Consider the following 18377-nt stretch of genomic DNA (forward strand, 5'->3'; position numbering starts at 1 on the left):
CCATAACTGACCAAGAGCGTCACCATTAAAAAGTCAGGTTTCAGAGTAACAGCCGTGTTAGTCTGTATTCGCAAAAAGAAAAGGAGGACTTGTGGCACCTTAGAGACTAACCAATTTATCAGCATTTATCATAAAAGTACCAACCAGATGGCAACAGTTTTTCCAAACAGTTGAGAGGAAATTACTGTGGTAACTGTAGTATTGATTGCAAAAGGTTTTTGGTTTTTTTTTTTTTAATTTCTACCTTGTAACACTGTACCTCAGCAAACAAAACTATTAACCAGTAGCTAGACTGACCAACAAATAACCACCTACAGGCTTTTGAAAGCCATAGAGTAATAAAAATTTGGGGCCTGATTCTCATTTACACTAAGGCTCCCTTTGCATCACTCTGGCAGTAAAAAGGGGTCTTAAAGTCGACATAAGTTAAATTGATAATCACCTTAAGACTTCTCTAATAGCCACAGTGCTGCTAAGTGGCTTTACCGTTTCTCAGGCACATACTCATCAAATTTAACCCAAAACTCCTATTGTATCAGACTACAGTGATAATGCAGCTATAGTCTGCAAAACCTGTGGGAGAAAAATAGCCACTTCACTCTTCCAAAGCTGCCCATTTTGTTTGCTCATTTTTGTAAGTAACAGAATATCTGAAAAGCACGAAACATGCTGTGTACTCAACAACTTGATAAATGTGTATGACCTTGGAATTAAATAATTGCATCTTTTTCCTAAAAAAAATAATAAAGAAAGCATCAAGCAGCCATTTTAATTCGGTCCTCTGAGCATCCAGAGTGTTAACACTATGTTCATTTTACTACTTTTATTGCATAACAAGTTAATCTTGCCTTTGTAGTTAAGACACTAGTAGATTTCAGACTTTCACAAAACTGTCCTGTAATATGTAAATTTATTAAGCAGCTTATCAGTTTGTCCTTGCTTTCCTTGTGTTCTCCCCCCAACCCCCTGGCTTCACTCTTGCCTGTTAGACTGAGATAGTCCAGTTGCACTATTTTTATTACAGTGTTGACTGATTCTCAAATACTAATCTTCCAGTATTACATTTGTTAAGTATGACTTTAAACCACTCTACTGCTTCACAGTAAATACCTCCTTTCATATTAACCTTTGCCATTTCATTATTCTAACTCATAGTTTGCTGAGTTAGTCCAGACCACCGCAATGTCTGGTTGTTAATGAACAAAGTACCTGAATTTAAAGCTCTGGTTGTCTATGATTCTATTTATAAAATAGTTTTGACATTAACAACCAAGTGGCTTTTGCTGCACAGTAGTCTACAGCAGAGATCGTTTCACAAAATGACAATTGGCAAAACAGATGAATGTATGTGCACAGCATTAAGAATATTGAAAATACAATACTTTTCCAGACCAATTTGTTTTTAAAGAGCTCCTATAAGATATTTAATAGCAGCCCTTTGCTTTTGATCATGACAAACACAATGGACTGTTTAGATTTCACAGGTCACATGTGTGTGTCAGTTGCAAGGCATGGCCTAGATTTCAGCTCACAGCATCAGGTGTCACTGTTGACGACACTGATGAAGATTTGCCCAGATAAATGGAATCCACGTGTAATGACTCCATAGCTGTATACTAACAGAGGTGAAAAGTTGTAACTCAATTGTCTACTGAGATTTTTCTGTGTTGAATTTTTCCTCTTTGGGTTCAGGGTAATGGAACAGACCACACTTCCTCTATCACAAGCTCATTTAATGGAATAAGTGAGAAAAGCCTCCCACAATTCAATTCAGATTTGTAGAGTACACAGAAATGAAAATTGGTATATCCAGAAGTAAACCCCAACCTTTCAGTCTGTTCCTAGTGCTCGCATGCCAGTATTAGTTATGAAACAACTATTTAGAAATATTTTCTGGTTGTTGGACTCAAAGGAGTAAGTATCTAAGCATCCTGTTTTATTACAGAATCTTAAACTCCAGCAATACCAGGAACAGATTTTACCTGAGCTATCAAATCAGGTACATTGCACAACCAGCTTACTTCAAAAAAATGGATCTTCAGCCCAGTAAGCTCCCTTTATATGGCCAAAAGGAAGCACACTGTACAAATCTTAAAACCTAGACATGAGTGCTCTTAAGCGTGATCCTTCAACAGAATCATCTCAGGATGAGTTATTCTTCTGAACATATTCCAGTCCACTCAGTGATGTGGTTCATTTTATTTGTGTGTGGGGGACATATACGCACTTCATCCCCTTTTAAATCCAAGACCATGAACTGCTCAACAAACACTGAATTGACTGACAGGCTTATTCTGACACCCTTATGTTGAGTAGGGCCTTATATGATACTACTCTGCAATAATTATGGTGGCAGAATCTGGTTCTGTGGTTTTTCCACAGTCTAGATCGAGAAGTTCCACCTAGATTCTATGATAATTGAAAAGACAAGCTTTGTCAGTGAAGGGAGACGCAATTTAGCATCTGTTTGGGTTTCTGGTCATTTGTGTAGGGAATTTGTAATGGACTTCAAAAAAAGGTACTGTAAAGTACCCTTTGCAATCAACGTTAGGATAAGCTTGTAGCAATGATGATACCAAGAGAGCATTCTGTCTTAAGCCATCTTTGCTCTCTAATTACCAGTATTCTTATATTTTATAGCTCATCGTAAGTACCAGTAACAAATCTTTATTCCTAACTATATGGTTTGAGGTGATGAAAATCATCATTAGAGCATTTACCCACGGCACAATCTGAAAACTGAACAATGGGTTAGAGAGACAAAATTAAAATCCAGTAGTAGCTTTATAATCCCAACAAACTCCACAAGAACCCCTCCTTTTCATACAATAAAATGTCTTGAGAGGTTAACCTTATGGGAACTCCTACGTTTCATGAGGGTAATTACAATGTGCCAGTTAGAACAAGAGGTCTGGAACCCCATCTGAATTTAAATATTCCATTTTCTCTTGTTAATTAGAAAATTAGCCCTGTACTCTATGTAATTATGATGACATATTCCACTTTATTCAATTGAACCATTAAGATTAGGATTCTCTTGTGTCTGATACAGATAATCTGTATTATGAATTATTTTAATGTTTTAATTGTTTTACTGCTTTTTCAGCAATGTAACTGAATTAGTAATTAGTAGCAGCAGCAGCAGCTAAGTAACTGGAGTTAATGATATCAAAGTTGAAATCACTTTGATGATGTAAATTAAGAAATGTCCGATTTGCAATGATTGCAAAACATGGCTTAACAGAGTATCATTGCAGTATCTTTATGAAGGCTGCCACAGTTCAGGGCAACTACACCTGTGTTTACCCTCAGTGGTTCAGCAAGGGCACCCACTCTCAGGTTTCCAATTCCCTGACCATTGCCTTTCTGAGTGGAGACCCACATCTCTCCCTCTTCTGACAGGGGTGCTTCCAGGCTGCACAGTTCCCTGCCTTCACTGTGTATTTCCCAGCACAAACAGGTTGCCCCAGGACACCTGCTTGCTCTTTATTTAGAGATGGATAACAACTGTAGCTGCCACAAGTACAACACAGACTTCCTATGCAAGCCCACTTTATTCTTAAGCTTAAAAGCACTACAGAAAAAACATATTAAAAACAATAAACCTTCACACGTGCTAATAAACTTACCAGAATTAACCTTAACCCTAACATGAATTCTGGCAGGCTCAGTCCTTCCAACCATACCCTAAGATCAGGGCTCTCTGTGGACTAGGGGCCCTGTCCATTTACTGGACCAGGAAGAAAGCCCTGAGCCAGTTTAAAAACCAGGCTACTCAACCAAAAACCTTCTTTGTCAGTGTGTCCCTGGAGAATCCAGTTTGAACTAGTAGATGCATACCTTTCCTAGGGGTGGCTTCTATGGAGATATAACAACATGAGTGAATTTGCCTAATGTCCCCCTGCTGTTCTCCCATTTACCCTTACCATGGAAATACATACAATTGTACAATAACACATACACAATTACATTTTTAGTACAATGAACTCCAAAGACTAATTCAATATGGTTTAACTTAATTCAATAAAGTCCATTCAGGATATTGCAGGAAATTGTCAGTCTGTCACAAAGGCTATACAGGGAGATGTTGTATTTAGCTTTAATAATAAATAAGGGTTCCATTACTAGAGCCATTCCACAAACAGAACTCCCATTGATCCAGTGCCTGGAGTAACTACAGAAACTGGCCCAAAATTTGCATAACAGTAAAAACATCAGACTACCAAAACATTTCCATATTAAAAGGCGTATGGGTTGGTTTTTGTTAATTACACCGAATGTCAGAGCTTTGGCATCCTATATATTAAAGAAGGCTCCAATGCTGCAAAGACTCATGTATTTAACTTTATGCACTGAAAGTAGTCCCTCTGACTACTCACACTGTGTAAAGTTAAGTACATATATGAAGTGCAGTACTGGGGCATTACGTTATAACAAATCAGTAAAACATCTGGGATTTTTAGTATATCATTACTGATGATGCCCAAAGACCTATAAGGCAACTTGAAAATACAAGCGCTCAATTTACCTGTCATTATTTCCTATACCTCTGTCATGTCCACTCTGTCTCCTCACAAACTTAAACACCCCCAATCTTTTCAATATTTCCTTCTGTGGGGGTCTTTCCATGCCTCTCACCATTCTTGTCACCCATCTTTCAACTCCTTCCATTTCTGCCTGGTTTTGGTACAGAGTGACCAAAACGAAAGCCAATATTCAAGGTGAGGGTATACAGTTTGCAAATGGTATAATACTTTCAGTATTATTTTCTATTCAGTTGTTTATACAACCTAACACTTTCTTAGGATGTTTTGTTTGTGTAGCTGGTTTATTTAAATGTTGTATAATGCAGCCAGCTCAATTAAAATAACATGAAGTGAATGGTAAGAATTCAACAAATTTACCTGGATTGCAGCCAGGTTCTTCTGTTCCTGCGATGGTGCCTCATGGACAAAACGCAGCCAGTTAGAATATCGTGGATTGCTGGCATCCAGAACATAAAGGACCTCGCCTTTACTCCCTCGAACCTGAAATATTAAAAACCATTGAACAAAATGAACACCAGAAAAACAGTTATCTCAGAGAAAGGGGAAAGATTAAATCTTATCTGAAGTGCTGGATTAATTTTCGTTGTATGTTTTAAACACAAGCACAAAGACATTTAAAGTATCCAGTCCACCTGGTGTTTGGCAGGTGAATCCTGCTTTCAGCACATATGCTCAGATATTGGTGAACATTTTTTTACCTTCAGGCACATGATGCATTATCTGCTTATGAGATCTTGCAGTGCATGTAGTACTCAGAACTCCAACAACTGTGTCAGCTTCTTCCACTATGTTTACTCTCTCTGTCTCAATCTCTTCCTTACTGAACTCCACGTCTCTGTTTCCTGACTGACACCTGTGCCTCCATCACCCATCAGCTTCTCTCTCTGACTCTCTGCAAACACACTTCCTTCTATTCCTTCTTTGCTTAGGATCTTACCAAATATTTCAAAAACAAAAATGATACAATCAAGAGGGCACTTTCCTCTTCCTCCCTTGATACTCCATCCTCCTCTTCTCCCACTCCACCTTCGTTCACCTCCTTCACCTAAGTTCCCTCTAAGTTGCGTGGCCACGCAGCAGCCTATTAAGTGCCATGCAGGTACTCATGGCTGCAGCAGAGAGACAGACGTCTCCCCCAGCCCCAGACCTGCCGCAGCCAGGGGAGAGGTGCCTATCTCGCGGCCCCGGCCCTGGAGCTCCCTAGGTGGGGACAGGCGCCTCTCACCCCAGGTGCTGCTGCGGGGAAGGAGGGAGTCCTCTCTTCCTGCCATAGCCCCAGGGCAGCCTGCACCTCAAAACCCTCATCCCCAGCCCCACCCCAGAGCCCAAATCCTAACCCTCTGCCCCAGCCCACACTCTGAACCCCTCAGCCTCATCCCCACCACATAATTTTTATTATGTATACCAATATGGAGGTGATGTGTAACAAAATTCATTCCACACATGTGTGGGGAAAATTAGAGGGAACACTGTCCCTCACATATCTCTGATGCCAACATTTCATGCCTACTGTCTCTTAGCTTTTTGGCCTCCCTCCTGTCTCTTGTCCCACTCATTCCTTCTCTCATCTCCTCCCTACCAATTTATTTCATGCCTGCTTGCCTCCCTCTGGCTCCTTCCCATCTACTTACAAAATACACATTGTCTATCCTGATTTTTCCCCCTAATCTAATCTAATCTACCCTACCCCATCTCCCTCCTCCCCTTATTCTCCAAGACATCTGAGCAGACTTCCTCCTCTAACTCATTTTTTCATCCCCTCTGATGTAGCTTCCAGCCTTTCTATTCCACGGACACTTACCTCACCGAGGCCATCAATATCTTTTTTCTAGAGAATCTAAAGGAACATATCACTGTTCTCATCTCCCTTCACTGGTGAGATCCCTTCAGCACAAATGATCTCATTCTCCTCCTCCCTGAGCTTTTGTTCCTCCTATTGCCATATTGTTCTTCCCTTAGTAGCTCTTCATCCTGCCCTCTTCCCATAGTTGCCATCACTCTAGATCCCTTGCTGTTCTCCCATTACATTCTCTCTCTAGGTAATCCCATCCTGCCCATAGCATCACAAATCAACCTCTCTAGCTCTATCCTGTTTTGCATCTCCAAATACTTCCCATCTTGGAGCTGAAGCCTTCTGTCCCCCTGAATCTCATCTCTCCCACCAACGTATCAAATGCCTTTCATAAAGTCATATTCTTCTTGTAACACATCCCTCATCAAATGCTCCAATTGTATTTTTGTCTTCTATCATTTCCAGGGCCTTTTCCTCAGTCAAGGCCCATGTACAAACATACTTTGCATCTCCTCTTAGTCCCTTTACTTCCTTAAGCTTTGTTTTCTATACTATTCTTGACAGAAAGTATAAATATGTGGCCCCAATGCTCACATTCAATCTTAAATTATACCTGGCTGAACTTTCACCTGAGCAGTGGAGGATATGATAAAAATCAAATTAATGTAGTATGCAGGGGAAAGGCTGTAAGTTATTTAATTAGAGTGTGAAGGAAATGAGTCTTTCAATAAGTGAAGGGGCTACTTGAAAAGACTGCACTGTATCATGAAAGGTACATTTTACCTGCACACATGCAACTGATGAATGAGTGATCGTCACACTCATTCCACCTTAAAATGCCAGTGATGGGAAAAATCAACCTCTCTACCGAGGTTTATTGATCTGTAATCATCCCATCTTGTTTGATTTCCTCAGATCAGGCCTGGTCAGTATATGGATGGGAGAAACACACAGAAGGTATAGTGCATGAAATGTTCTTATCCTACAAAACCAAGCGCTATTAGAGATCACTAAAGATTCCATAGCATTTTTTTCCCCATAAGCATACCTGGTGTTCTGTCCACATTCCAACTCAGGTTGGCAGAATGCAAATACCTATGTTTCCACCTGTAGTTTCAACTGGCTACATTATTCTTCACTCCCCATTCTAAAAACACATCTGGGGGGTTTGGTGACAAAATATGTCTGCTTGGATTAAGAATATAGATGGAATTTACATAATCAAACTTTACAGGAAAGATCTGTATTTCCACAATAGCACAAGTTTATGTTGTACTCACAGCCTAGAAAGACCTGAAAGCCATAAGTGAGCACCACAATAGTTACGTTGCTATGCCCACACTGTTCTAAATATGTAAGCTACAGAACACAATCTCTGTATGAAAATGTTTAACAGCATAGATTTACATCTTTGAGCAATTAAAGACAAACTAATGGCTTTGGGATTTGGCAATAACTACCAAAAGTGGGAGTGAGGAAGGCCCACCAAGCTGGTCCTAGAAAGGTTTTCATCAGATCTTGACTTAGGTTGCAAAAGAGAAACAATGAAGTTCCTACAATAAAAGCCATATGTTCTTCTACCTTCCTTTTAATCTGTTTTTTTCATTTGCTTAATCCTCAAATTATATTGGAAGAATTTATACTCATCTCAGTTTTACAATCATCTCAGTTGGGCACTCTCAGTGCCTGCCAACGCATGAAGAGATGGCAAATGTGCATCAAGGATTTAACACATAAGGAAACTATTGACCAAAATAATCACATAAAACCCTTGAAGACATGTTAGATTTTCTATTGCTTTTTTTCACCTCATAAAGACATAACGGTGCATTAAATATACAGATGTGAAACACACGAAAAGTCAAGAAAAATATATTCAAAACATTGTATGTTACACTGGACTGGATAAGTGACATTTACGGACGCCCTGTTCCCACTGATGAGCCAGCGGGGGCTCATATGAGCCCTTTCTTAACAGACCTAGCCTCTGAGCCCCATGAAAGAAAACAACTTTTATTTATAAAAGAATGCCTCCTTGCAAAGACAGTCCTAAAACTGTAAACTAATGCAAATCAATCACAAGGAACAAAGAGCTGGACTCCAGTTCTACAGTTTGAGGCATGGGGAACCTAAATGCAGACGCTGTAGGTGTCAGTAATTAAGTTTGGGGTATACCTCCAAGAATCATTTCACGAAAATCCTTCGGCTGGCCCCCATGCCTCGTGGTGTGATCATGGAGCACAGGAGTAAGTTACGTTTGGGGGAGTAGGAGCCATTCAAAAGACACGTTTCACAGATATGTGCTAAAATCCTATGCTCAGATGTGCTGGTAAAACTGTTCAGCCACCCAAGGGGACAGAACTAAGATGGCTGCCACTCAGACAGATGCTGTATTGCAGGTGTGCTCATAATTGCCACAGCTGCTGCCACTGTAGCAAAGGGATTTCCCCTCCTTCATACCCCACCAGTGCTATTAAGAAAGCATAAGAAATGTACTATGTAATTTCAGTACCTCACCCCCACCACAGCAGCTCCTCCAGCTGTGCTAGTGAGAAAGCAAGAGAGGAGATGGTCCCAAGCAGCAGTTGGGCAACAGTCCTGAAGATGCAGCAGTTTGCCTCTCTCCTCATCAGGCTGGGGCCTGGCAGGCAGGCAGGCACCGGAGCCTCAAGAGCCAATACTGGAAGGGAACATGGAGCCTACATTTGCCCTCTCCCCACCACCACCCAGGGGAAAATGGCTCCCACTTATAATCCCCCGCAGCTAGGAGATACTCACTACCCTATCCCCAACCCTTTCTACACAAACTACGGTTTTCTGGCTTTCCTGGCTCCAAAGGACCCTATACCCACCCACCCACCAATGATGACACACTCCCACACAAGACTTTAAGGATCAAGGGGTGGCTTGATTACAGTCTATAAGTAGCTACATGGGGAACAAGTATTTAATAGCAAGCTCTTCAATCCATCAGAGAAAGTTACAACATCATCCAATAGCTGGAAGTTGAAGCTAGACAAATTCAGACTGGAAAGAAGTCATACTTTTTTTTTTTTAAATAGTAAGGATAATTAACCATTGGAACAATTTACCAAGGGTCATGGACTGGAAGTTTTCCTAAAAGATATGCTCTAAGAATCATTTTGGAGACGTTCGATGGCTTGTGTTATACAGGAGATCAGACTAGATGATCACAATGGTCCCTTCTGGCATTGGAATCTATGACCAGAAGTGATGTGCTCCATATACGTCCAACCCCCCCACATCTAGAGGCTGCCGGAGAATCTGCCTGCCACTACTATTGTCAACAGGGAATTGTATGGAATCGATGGATTTTTTTTTTTTTAAGGGGAAAAGAAGGAAAGAATATTTAACCAGGGAAACTTACATGTATCACAGACTCAGGCTGGATGTGTTTGAGGGAGCCTTCTGCAAAGAGTCTAACAGCGCAGCATTGCCTATTCTCCACACCCCTACATATATATCTAAATACTTGCCATTCATAAGAGATTGTAAAAAGCCTATTTAAAAGAAGACAACATTTATATTGCTAGTGGCAATATGTTCATGTTCCCTACCTTGCCAGTAAACCGTGTCCTGACACCTGACTGCATGAATCATTACATATATTTGAAATTATATTTTCCAGCTTGGTAATAATGGGTCTAGTCTGTGTCCAGCAAAATGATATGCCCAGTTTTAAGTACAATTCCTGAAAATCAGCAAGTGATATCTGGCCTCGTAGTCCATCAAGAAAGGATTTTAAAAACGATTCAAACAACTGTTGGCAATTATTTCAGCTGAAATGCTTTTTTAAAATGGTTTCCTAACAAGGCCAAACTTTAAGTGTTTAAATCTCACAAGACCCCTGTGAGGTAAATAAGTATCCAGGCATCTACAATATTACCCATGAACAAAATGAGGCCCTGAAAAGTTAAATGATGTGCCTGAGGTCACACTGAAAGTCAGTGTCAGAGCTGGAAATGGAACTCAATAATTGGGCCAAAAACATGTGCTTTCACTATTACACGGCAATCAAGTAATGTTTGTAAAATCATTGCTCTGATTGAAAAGTCTTTCCATGAATGAGTAGAATGGATTTAATTTAACTGAGAGAGAGGACGTGATCCCCATCCTCCCCGCCCGCAGCCCTCTAAACAGAAGGGCAAATCAGCAGACAGGTGGAGCCTCATGTTCTAGCATCAGCAGCAGTTAGGTAATATGCTAGTAGAGCATTATAAATAATTAGATATCTAAAATGTATGAAGATATCTACACTGTGCAAAAAAAAAAAAAAAGGAGTACTTGTGGCACCTTAGAGACTAACAAATTAAGGTGCCACAAGTACTCCTTTTCTTTTTGCGAATACAGACTAACACGGCTGCTACTCTGAAACCTACACTGTGCAGTGGATGATAGAACACTTTTCATATTAATGTCTGGAAAATAGCTATCTGAGCTTGAACACAATGGTGTCAAATACATTACTGAGTTAATTCAGTCAAATTTCTTTTACAATAAATGAAGTAACTGAGACTTATGGGGACCTCATACAGGAGGATTTTTTGCCCTCTGACTAAGCTGGAGATCACTGAAGCCTGCAACAACGTTTCAATCACAGTACCACTACAAAAAGTACTAGAAAACACACATCTCCAGCAACTGTAGAAGCTACCAGATGCAATTTTTCAAAGAGCTAAATAATAACGCCCAAGCTGCTTTTAACACCTTTCCACAGCATGGTCCTTGCCATTTGCTGGATGGCATTATTAAGCCTGCAATGAAGTTACCTCCAGTTTTTCAAATTTTATTTGACTTTGTCGTGCATTCTGCTACACTATTTAAATATGCACATGAGCTCAAATGCAAATACAGTGCTGTGTGCACCTGGCAGGGAAGGAAAAAAACAACACACCACCTGTGACAATAAGCAGACAGTTCTCTGCACTGCATGCAGTAAACACATTAGTTGGGATACAGAGACCATTTTTTGAGATTTTATTAAGTGAGAATGCAAAGACCTATATTTCCATATAAACAGTGAGATCATGAAAAATACTGTTTACTGCACTCTGCTTTAAAAAAAAAAAAAAACAACTACAAAAAACCACCCAGAATTCCTATTGTAGATAGTATGAAGCAGTTAGAACAAGACGACACCCTTGTACATGAGGAACCGCACTGAGTTCCGGAAACATATGCCCTTACAGAACTGATTGCAGGATCCAGACTTAGCTTTCTAATGTTGCTACAGGAGATATTAGATTATCAATTGAGAGCAAACTTGGGAACACCTGATCCAGTGATTCTTGGTTTGCTTGCAACTGAGACACAATCGCATCTGGAGGAGATTGCTCAACATTCATTTCCCCCCAATGCATGATATATGCTATGCCTCACTGCTTGTCATTCATAAAATTCCAGCTTTTGATATCAGTGAAGTCTTATGATACAACACTACACAGATATTGGACACTTTCAGAAGGGAAAATTCTCTGTAATAAAAATTACAGTTTAAAATGTGATCTATTTCATTTCTCTAAAAGAAAATTCTCAGATTTCTATTAATAGCTTGCTGATTCTTCTCCAGAGAAAGGTAAGGATGTATAAGTAGGGCCCTTCCAAATTCATATTCCATTTTGGTCAATTTCACAGTCATAGGATTTTTTAAAAACGTAAATTTCATGATTTCTGATATTTAAGTCTAAAATTTACTGGTGTTGTAACTGTACGGGTCCTGACCCAAAAAGGAGTTGTGGGGTTTGCAAGGTTATTAGGGGGGAGCAGGAGTTGTGGTACTGCTACCCTTACTTCTGCACTGCTGCTGGCAGCGGCTCTGCCTTCAGAGCTGGGCAGCCAGAAGCCCAGCTCTGAAGGCAGAGCCGCTGCCAGCAGCAGTGCAGAAGGAAGGAGGGTATGGTATGGTATTGCCACCCTTACTCCTGTGCTGCTATCTGCAGAGCTGGGCTCAGTCAGCAGCTGCCTCTCTTTGGATGCCCAGCTCTGAAGGCCGCAGTGCAGAAGTAAAGCTGGCATGGTATGGTATTGCCACCTTTACTTCTGTGCTGCTGCTGGCAGGGAGCTGCCTTCAGAGCCGAGCACCCGGCCAACAGCCACTGCCCTCTGGTTGCCCAGCTCTGAAGGCAGCCCAGACATAAGGGTGGCCATACCGTGACCCCCCTAAAATAACTTTGCAAATCCCACACACACAGCGCTCCCCTTTTTGAGTCAGGACTCTCAGTTAGAGAAACACTGATCTCCCCTGTGAAATCTGTGTAGTACAGAGTAAAAGTACAGAAAAGACCAGATTTCATAGTCCAGGACACATTTTTCATGGCCGTGAATTTGGTAGGGCCCTATGTATAAGGATCCACTTAAATGTATTGTATGGTCTACTATAACAAAGTTTAAATTGGAGTACTAACACTTAATGCAATCAACTCCTGATTTTTAAAGCCATTTTCAAAACATTTAATATTTTAAAGACGTTTAATAATTAAGGGCTTAATTCTTCACTCACAACAAGCCACACCTCCTCCGAGTAGTCCCATAGAAATCACTCAACTAAATGTGCAGCAAGGTGCTACTCAATGGGCCTGTTCCAAAGACCACTGAAGTCAATATCTTTTATTAGAGCTAAAGTGAGTAAGGGTGATAAAAATCAAACTTAAACCAAACACTTAATAAAATACATGAATCTATACTAAATAACTGATGAAAAACTGCAGTAAGAAAAATTATTACTGGTCAAATTAGGATGGCCACAAAACCACACCGAAAAGCATTTCTATAAGTTTCAAAATTTATGCCAAAATTTGAAAATTAAAATTAAAGTCAGGGTAAGGGAAAAACAACTGGAAACTCTATTTCCAATGTTTGAGCTTGGATGTGGTGGTAATTTTAAATACAGGCACATACATTTATGTGCGTGATTGTGAGAATGGCAGGAGAAATAGCTAGATAACGAATATTTCTGGAAAGAGGAGTAAACAAAGCTGCCTACAGAGCCATTAAATCAAACCATTTTAGAAGATGCCTTAAATGTAAAAATTCTCTAAAGAATAAAAGCATCAGAAGAAGATTCCATCATGTCACAGAAGAACTGCAGATTACATTGCTGAATCACAATTCACTGACATTGCAAGCATTAATCTCGGAGCAAGAAAACAGAACAAGCTTCAGTTCAAGATTTTTTTCTTTTTTGAAATCTCAGAACCATTGTGAGCTGTTGCATTGTGTATAAAGAGCACTCCTCCCATTCTAGCTCACATTTCTGATTAGCAGGAAAGATAATATAATTCTACCAAAGATTAATTAAAAACTTTCAATTTTTCATACCTTAAACAGAAACATTATGGGTCTGATCCAAAGTCCACTAAAGTCAATGGAAGTCAGGTCTTATAACTGTAACCAATTTGTCACTGCAACAGTGTTGAGAGTAAGTAGCAGAAACAAAAGGTCATTTCACTCTCTAATATAAATAAACATAAGCAGTAGCTCCCATAAGAAGACTGATTTCTAGCATATGTCTGCTCCTCTCATATTTAATTTACAGCATTATCTTGGCAGATAGAAGCCAAACCTAAAATATATAATGTTCATTGCTATAAGTGTATTATGTGCCAGCTTACCCTGACCAACATTTCTTCATGGTTTGTCAGGAAATTTGGAAAGGACTAAGTCCTTCCAGTCCTCTCTGCATTAATGTTTGCCAAAAATCAATATTAAAACAATGTTTGCCATATTCCAACATTACTCAAAATGAAAAGCCACTTGCTTGGTTTTGGGAAAATGAGAAAAACATATGCAAGAGAACACCTTCTCCCCCCTCCCTCCCACACACACAACCTGCAGAAAACAAATACTGGGGGTAACATTAAAGTAGCCTCCCGAGGTTAAAAGTTATGTAAAATAATACGATGCCCAAACAGTATTCTGTTCTGCCTTTATTTTCCCTTTGGGCAATTTTAAACTTTGCTTTATTTGCCATGCTTTGGATTATATTCTAAATAAAACAGATGGACTTCAGCATATGAATGTATAAATGCCATCAGGGCATTTGTGTGGCCCTAAAAATTATGAGGTCAAAGCTCTCTTTCACAGATCATCATCAAAAATTAGTTGCATCTAAACAGTATGACATGTAGTTAGTCCAAGAGACTGATGACCTTCGAGAAAAATGTTTGAGTTGTATTTTTTTAAATGATTTCTAACTACTTGGTTATCTAAGCTACATTTTTTTCACCCCCTTAACTCTTCAATAATAAATTGCAAGCTGTAGCTTTTACTGAGTTGAATTTGACAGCTGAATCCAGGATGCTCTTGTATCAATCCTTCAGAGAGTCTCTTGAATGAGCAAGTGTAAATGTTTGACTTTTTCAAAAGAGTACAAGTCACACAGGAATTGCAGGCAGAATAAGGACATTCTGCTATATATAACAATCACAAATATTGATATTCTCAGAAAGTTATTTAACACAATTACTGCAGATCACTAGAACACAGAAATTCTTTAAAGTACTATATTTTACAAAGACCAAAGAAAAACATGGAAGTATAGTTCTGTCTCAGTTTGACCTTTTAAAAAAGCTCATTCAGAATGTTGTTCTCATCACAGACCAATCACAGACCACATTACAAACCACTACGTATGGTGCAACACCGGAAACGTATCTTGGTAATATTTTTTCAGGTGAGCCCAGCAGAAAGACTATATTTCCCCTGAATTTTCTAGAAGATGATCCCACTAAATGGAGGCGAAGATCACATGTGACACAGTGAGAAAAGATGTTCTGTCAATGTCCATATTTATCCAATCTATGAAAAAGTAGAGCATTTTCCTTCTTAGTCTCATATGTAAAGGTGTCCTCTCCAAAAATGCAGTATTTTGATTCACAGATTTACACTTTAAAGTAATTTTGCCTTAATAGTCATTAAAATATGTATTCATATTACACTTGGTCCAAGTAAATGGCTACTAACTTAGCAAGCTGTAACTGCCCTACAGAGTTTCTGGAAAACCATCTATTTAGCCTGTTCAGCTGCTTTTTACTTTATACATTCCTGGCCCCAATTTTCAACTCCTGGCTACTCAGCAGGATTAAAATTACATTATAGAACTTGTATTCAGATCAACTCCAGTAAACACGAACTGCCTGCATTCAAACATCCAGGAAATCATAAAATTTGGTATGCAGGAATCTTTTCAAGACTCTCAAAACTAGGTTGGAGGAAGATGTCATGCAATGGGGTTTTAGAACAACTCCAAAAAAAACCTCATTTTCTGGTTTGCTATCAATGGGGCCATATTAATGTTGTCAGTAAACACATGTGTCTGGCTTTTATTTTTTGCCTTATAAAGAAAGGATACATTCAATATAAACATCAGCAACAAGGAATTTAAAAGGCTATTGCATTCCATAAGCAACCTAAATTAGCAGGCCTTCATCTTGGTGCCTTTACCTACCCAATGTGTTCTAAAGTCTACCCCAGGTAGAATACCTTATTGCTTGAAGGTAACCTATAGAAATGCAGTGAAAAAGTGAGATAGTTATAGGATACCAAATTGTAGGCATTCAGTACACAACTGACATCAAATGTATACTTTTTTAAAATTGATGAAGGCCAATGAAATCAAGCCAGTTGTCATGACACCACAACTATCAGTTGCTCTCCTGGAATACAGAACCAACTCATACAACGAAGGAGCATAGGTGTGCTTGCACTGCATATATTCTCTCATAACAGTCAAAATGAGAACCAGTCAGTGTTGAAGGCCTTCACAGGCTTGAATAAACCATCCAATTGTGAACCTTTTGCAGTTCCCACATCACTAGATTTATACTGATTTGGGGTATAATGAGACTGTCTTTTAGCATTCTCTCTCATGTTGTTTAGCTATGCAGAATCTGATTCATAGTGTGCTTTTAAAGATAGCTTGACTGTGGTGAGACCAGGTTATAGTGTGCATGTAGTCTGGCAATGTTAATACTAATTTTTTTTTTAAGCCTCATTTCCCTTTTAGTAAGTGCATAGATAATTCTTTGAATACATGGTGGGAAACAGGACACCTGTTGCCTGCTGCCACACAATAAACAACTGATAGTATAGTAACCTTTATACCTCCAACCTCGTAAGGTGAAAGCCGGTGGAGAAATCAGCCTGTGTTGTTCTATCCCTCCCCATCTTCAGCCACAAGCCAAACATAATACTGAGGCATGACAACTGGAATGTGTAAAATCCTGTTTTCATTTAGTACTGAATTTTGTAAGCTATGCTGAAAAAAATAAAACAGGGAATTTTGGAGCTTTACAAATTCAAAAGAAAATGAAATTTTATTGAAAACTACATGGAAAAAAATTAGTGACAGTTTCCATTTAAATTTAACAGGAACTTGTTTGCCTGCCTCAGCCAGGCCCAATTTTAAAATTTTAAGTTGATTATGGGTATAAATTCCTTAAAAGCAGAGCTTCAGTGGCATAAAGAAGCCAAGCTTCCAAACCAAGCTACACTGGGTCTAGTGTATAACAGGACTAAAATCATTGAACTTTAAAAAAAATTCTCTCCATGTAAATGGTTAGCAAAGAAATATTCAAGGAGGGAGCACCCATATTGTCACTTTGAAGGGCACTAACAGAGAACAAGATCAAAACTGCAGAATAATATGCACTGAACAGAAGAAATTTTATCTTGCTTGAGTTGGGGGGTTTTTGGCTGGATTTTCTTGGTAGAAGCCCTATTCCTATAATTGGATCTATGCCAGCAGAATTTAACTCCCTTCTGGATCCCATGGAGCCCTACTGATATTGTTAACTTCTGTAGGGCTTGTAGCTCATAGGATTATTTTACTAGCTATTATATCCTACTAATCCAGCCAGCAGTATCAATTAATATGTTTCTTTTTCTGAAATTAATTCATTTTATTCTTATATTTTATCAGTATTAATTCCTTGGAATTTAGGATGTGTTGAGGCATGTTTCCCCTAATAAGAAGTTTTGCTGAAATGCAAGAAGCATACTGGCCTGTAAGATCCAGTAAGATCTACTATATAGCAAAAAGTATAATCAGTTATGAAAATGTCAGCATAAAAGCTGGCAACCTTTGGCACAGATAAGAATGGCCCTGAACTTAGGGGAACCAAAGGGAGGAGCTATCCACACCACATCACAGGTTTATCTGGCATCTACAACCAGTTGGTAACTGCAGGGAACACCACAACTTAGAGTTCACCAAGAGAGCCTAGGTTGGCAGTTTGGGAGTGATATAATCCTTATTAATATATTTAGAAAGTAAGTGTCATAATCCGCTAACCTATAGGAGAAGGGCACCCATACATTTCTTAGGGCATGGAAATAAAATTTGGGTATAGTAGGTTGGGCCTGAATTACGTAGGTCAGAATCCTATAAAATACCTTGTAAGAGAGCTCTTCTAGGTTCTTCTAGCTCCTGAAGCTTCGGTTTCTGGGAGTGCTTTTTCCAGTTTTCCTATATTCTATAGACTATCTAGTCTATCTTCTATCATGCTATCAGCTCAGCTTGTGCAGTATAGTATAACTACTCAACATTCCTAACCATTGGAGAAGCCAGAACCATTGTGTAATCGGGCATGCCAGGAGTGAGGCTGGTCCTTCATCTCCTATAACCGGGTCCTCAAGGAAGGGTGTGAGTAGGTTAGGTTAAGGTACTTAAAATAGAAATGTTACCACCAGGAGTTTTGGAATTCTTTTACTGTTTTGCTGTTATAAGTTTCACAGCATTTATTATTCTTATGTTAATTTCAATAAAATTTTTATCAATTTGGTATTGTCCTCAGAGTACATGTTCTTGACAAGCATCCTGAAAGTCCTCTCCCGATATAGAGCTCTTTGAGTTCTTGAACTCTGTAGTCTGAATTGGATAAGAACCTATAAATCTTCTGGTCAGATACAATCAGTGGCGAGCCATAAAAACTACTCCATCAAATTCAGGTCTACAGGCTGCATATGGGTACAAGGTTCTGCCTTCATGGATCTGATTACAAGATCAGGGCCTAACTGTG

At 39.3% G+C, this 18377-nt stretch overlaps 1 protein-coding gene across 4 annotated transcripts in view; it reads right to left on the minus strand.

Moving 5' to 3' along the window:
- The window catches only part of PRDM5 (PR/SET domain 5), a 132613-nt gene that overhangs the window by 101136 nt on the left and 13100 nt on the right, over positions 1 to 18377 (minus strand). For all 4 annotated transcript variants that reach the window (XM_077814424.1, XM_077814423.1, XM_077814421.1 and 1 more), the window contains exon 3: positions 4905 to 5027. In XM_077814424.1, coding sequence (XP_077670550.1) covers positions 4905 to 5027 — 123 coding nt within the window. The remainder of the gene's footprint in view (positions 1 to 4904; positions 5028 to 18377) is intronic.

This window comes from Eretmochelys imbricata, chromosome 4 (genome assembly GCF_965152235.1).
Source record: "Eretmochelys imbricata isolate rEreImb1 chromosome 4, rEreImb1.hap1, whole genome shotgun sequence".
Taxonomy (NCBI): domain Eukaryota; kingdom Metazoa; phylum Chordata; order Testudines; family Cheloniidae; genus Eretmochelys; species Eretmochelys imbricata.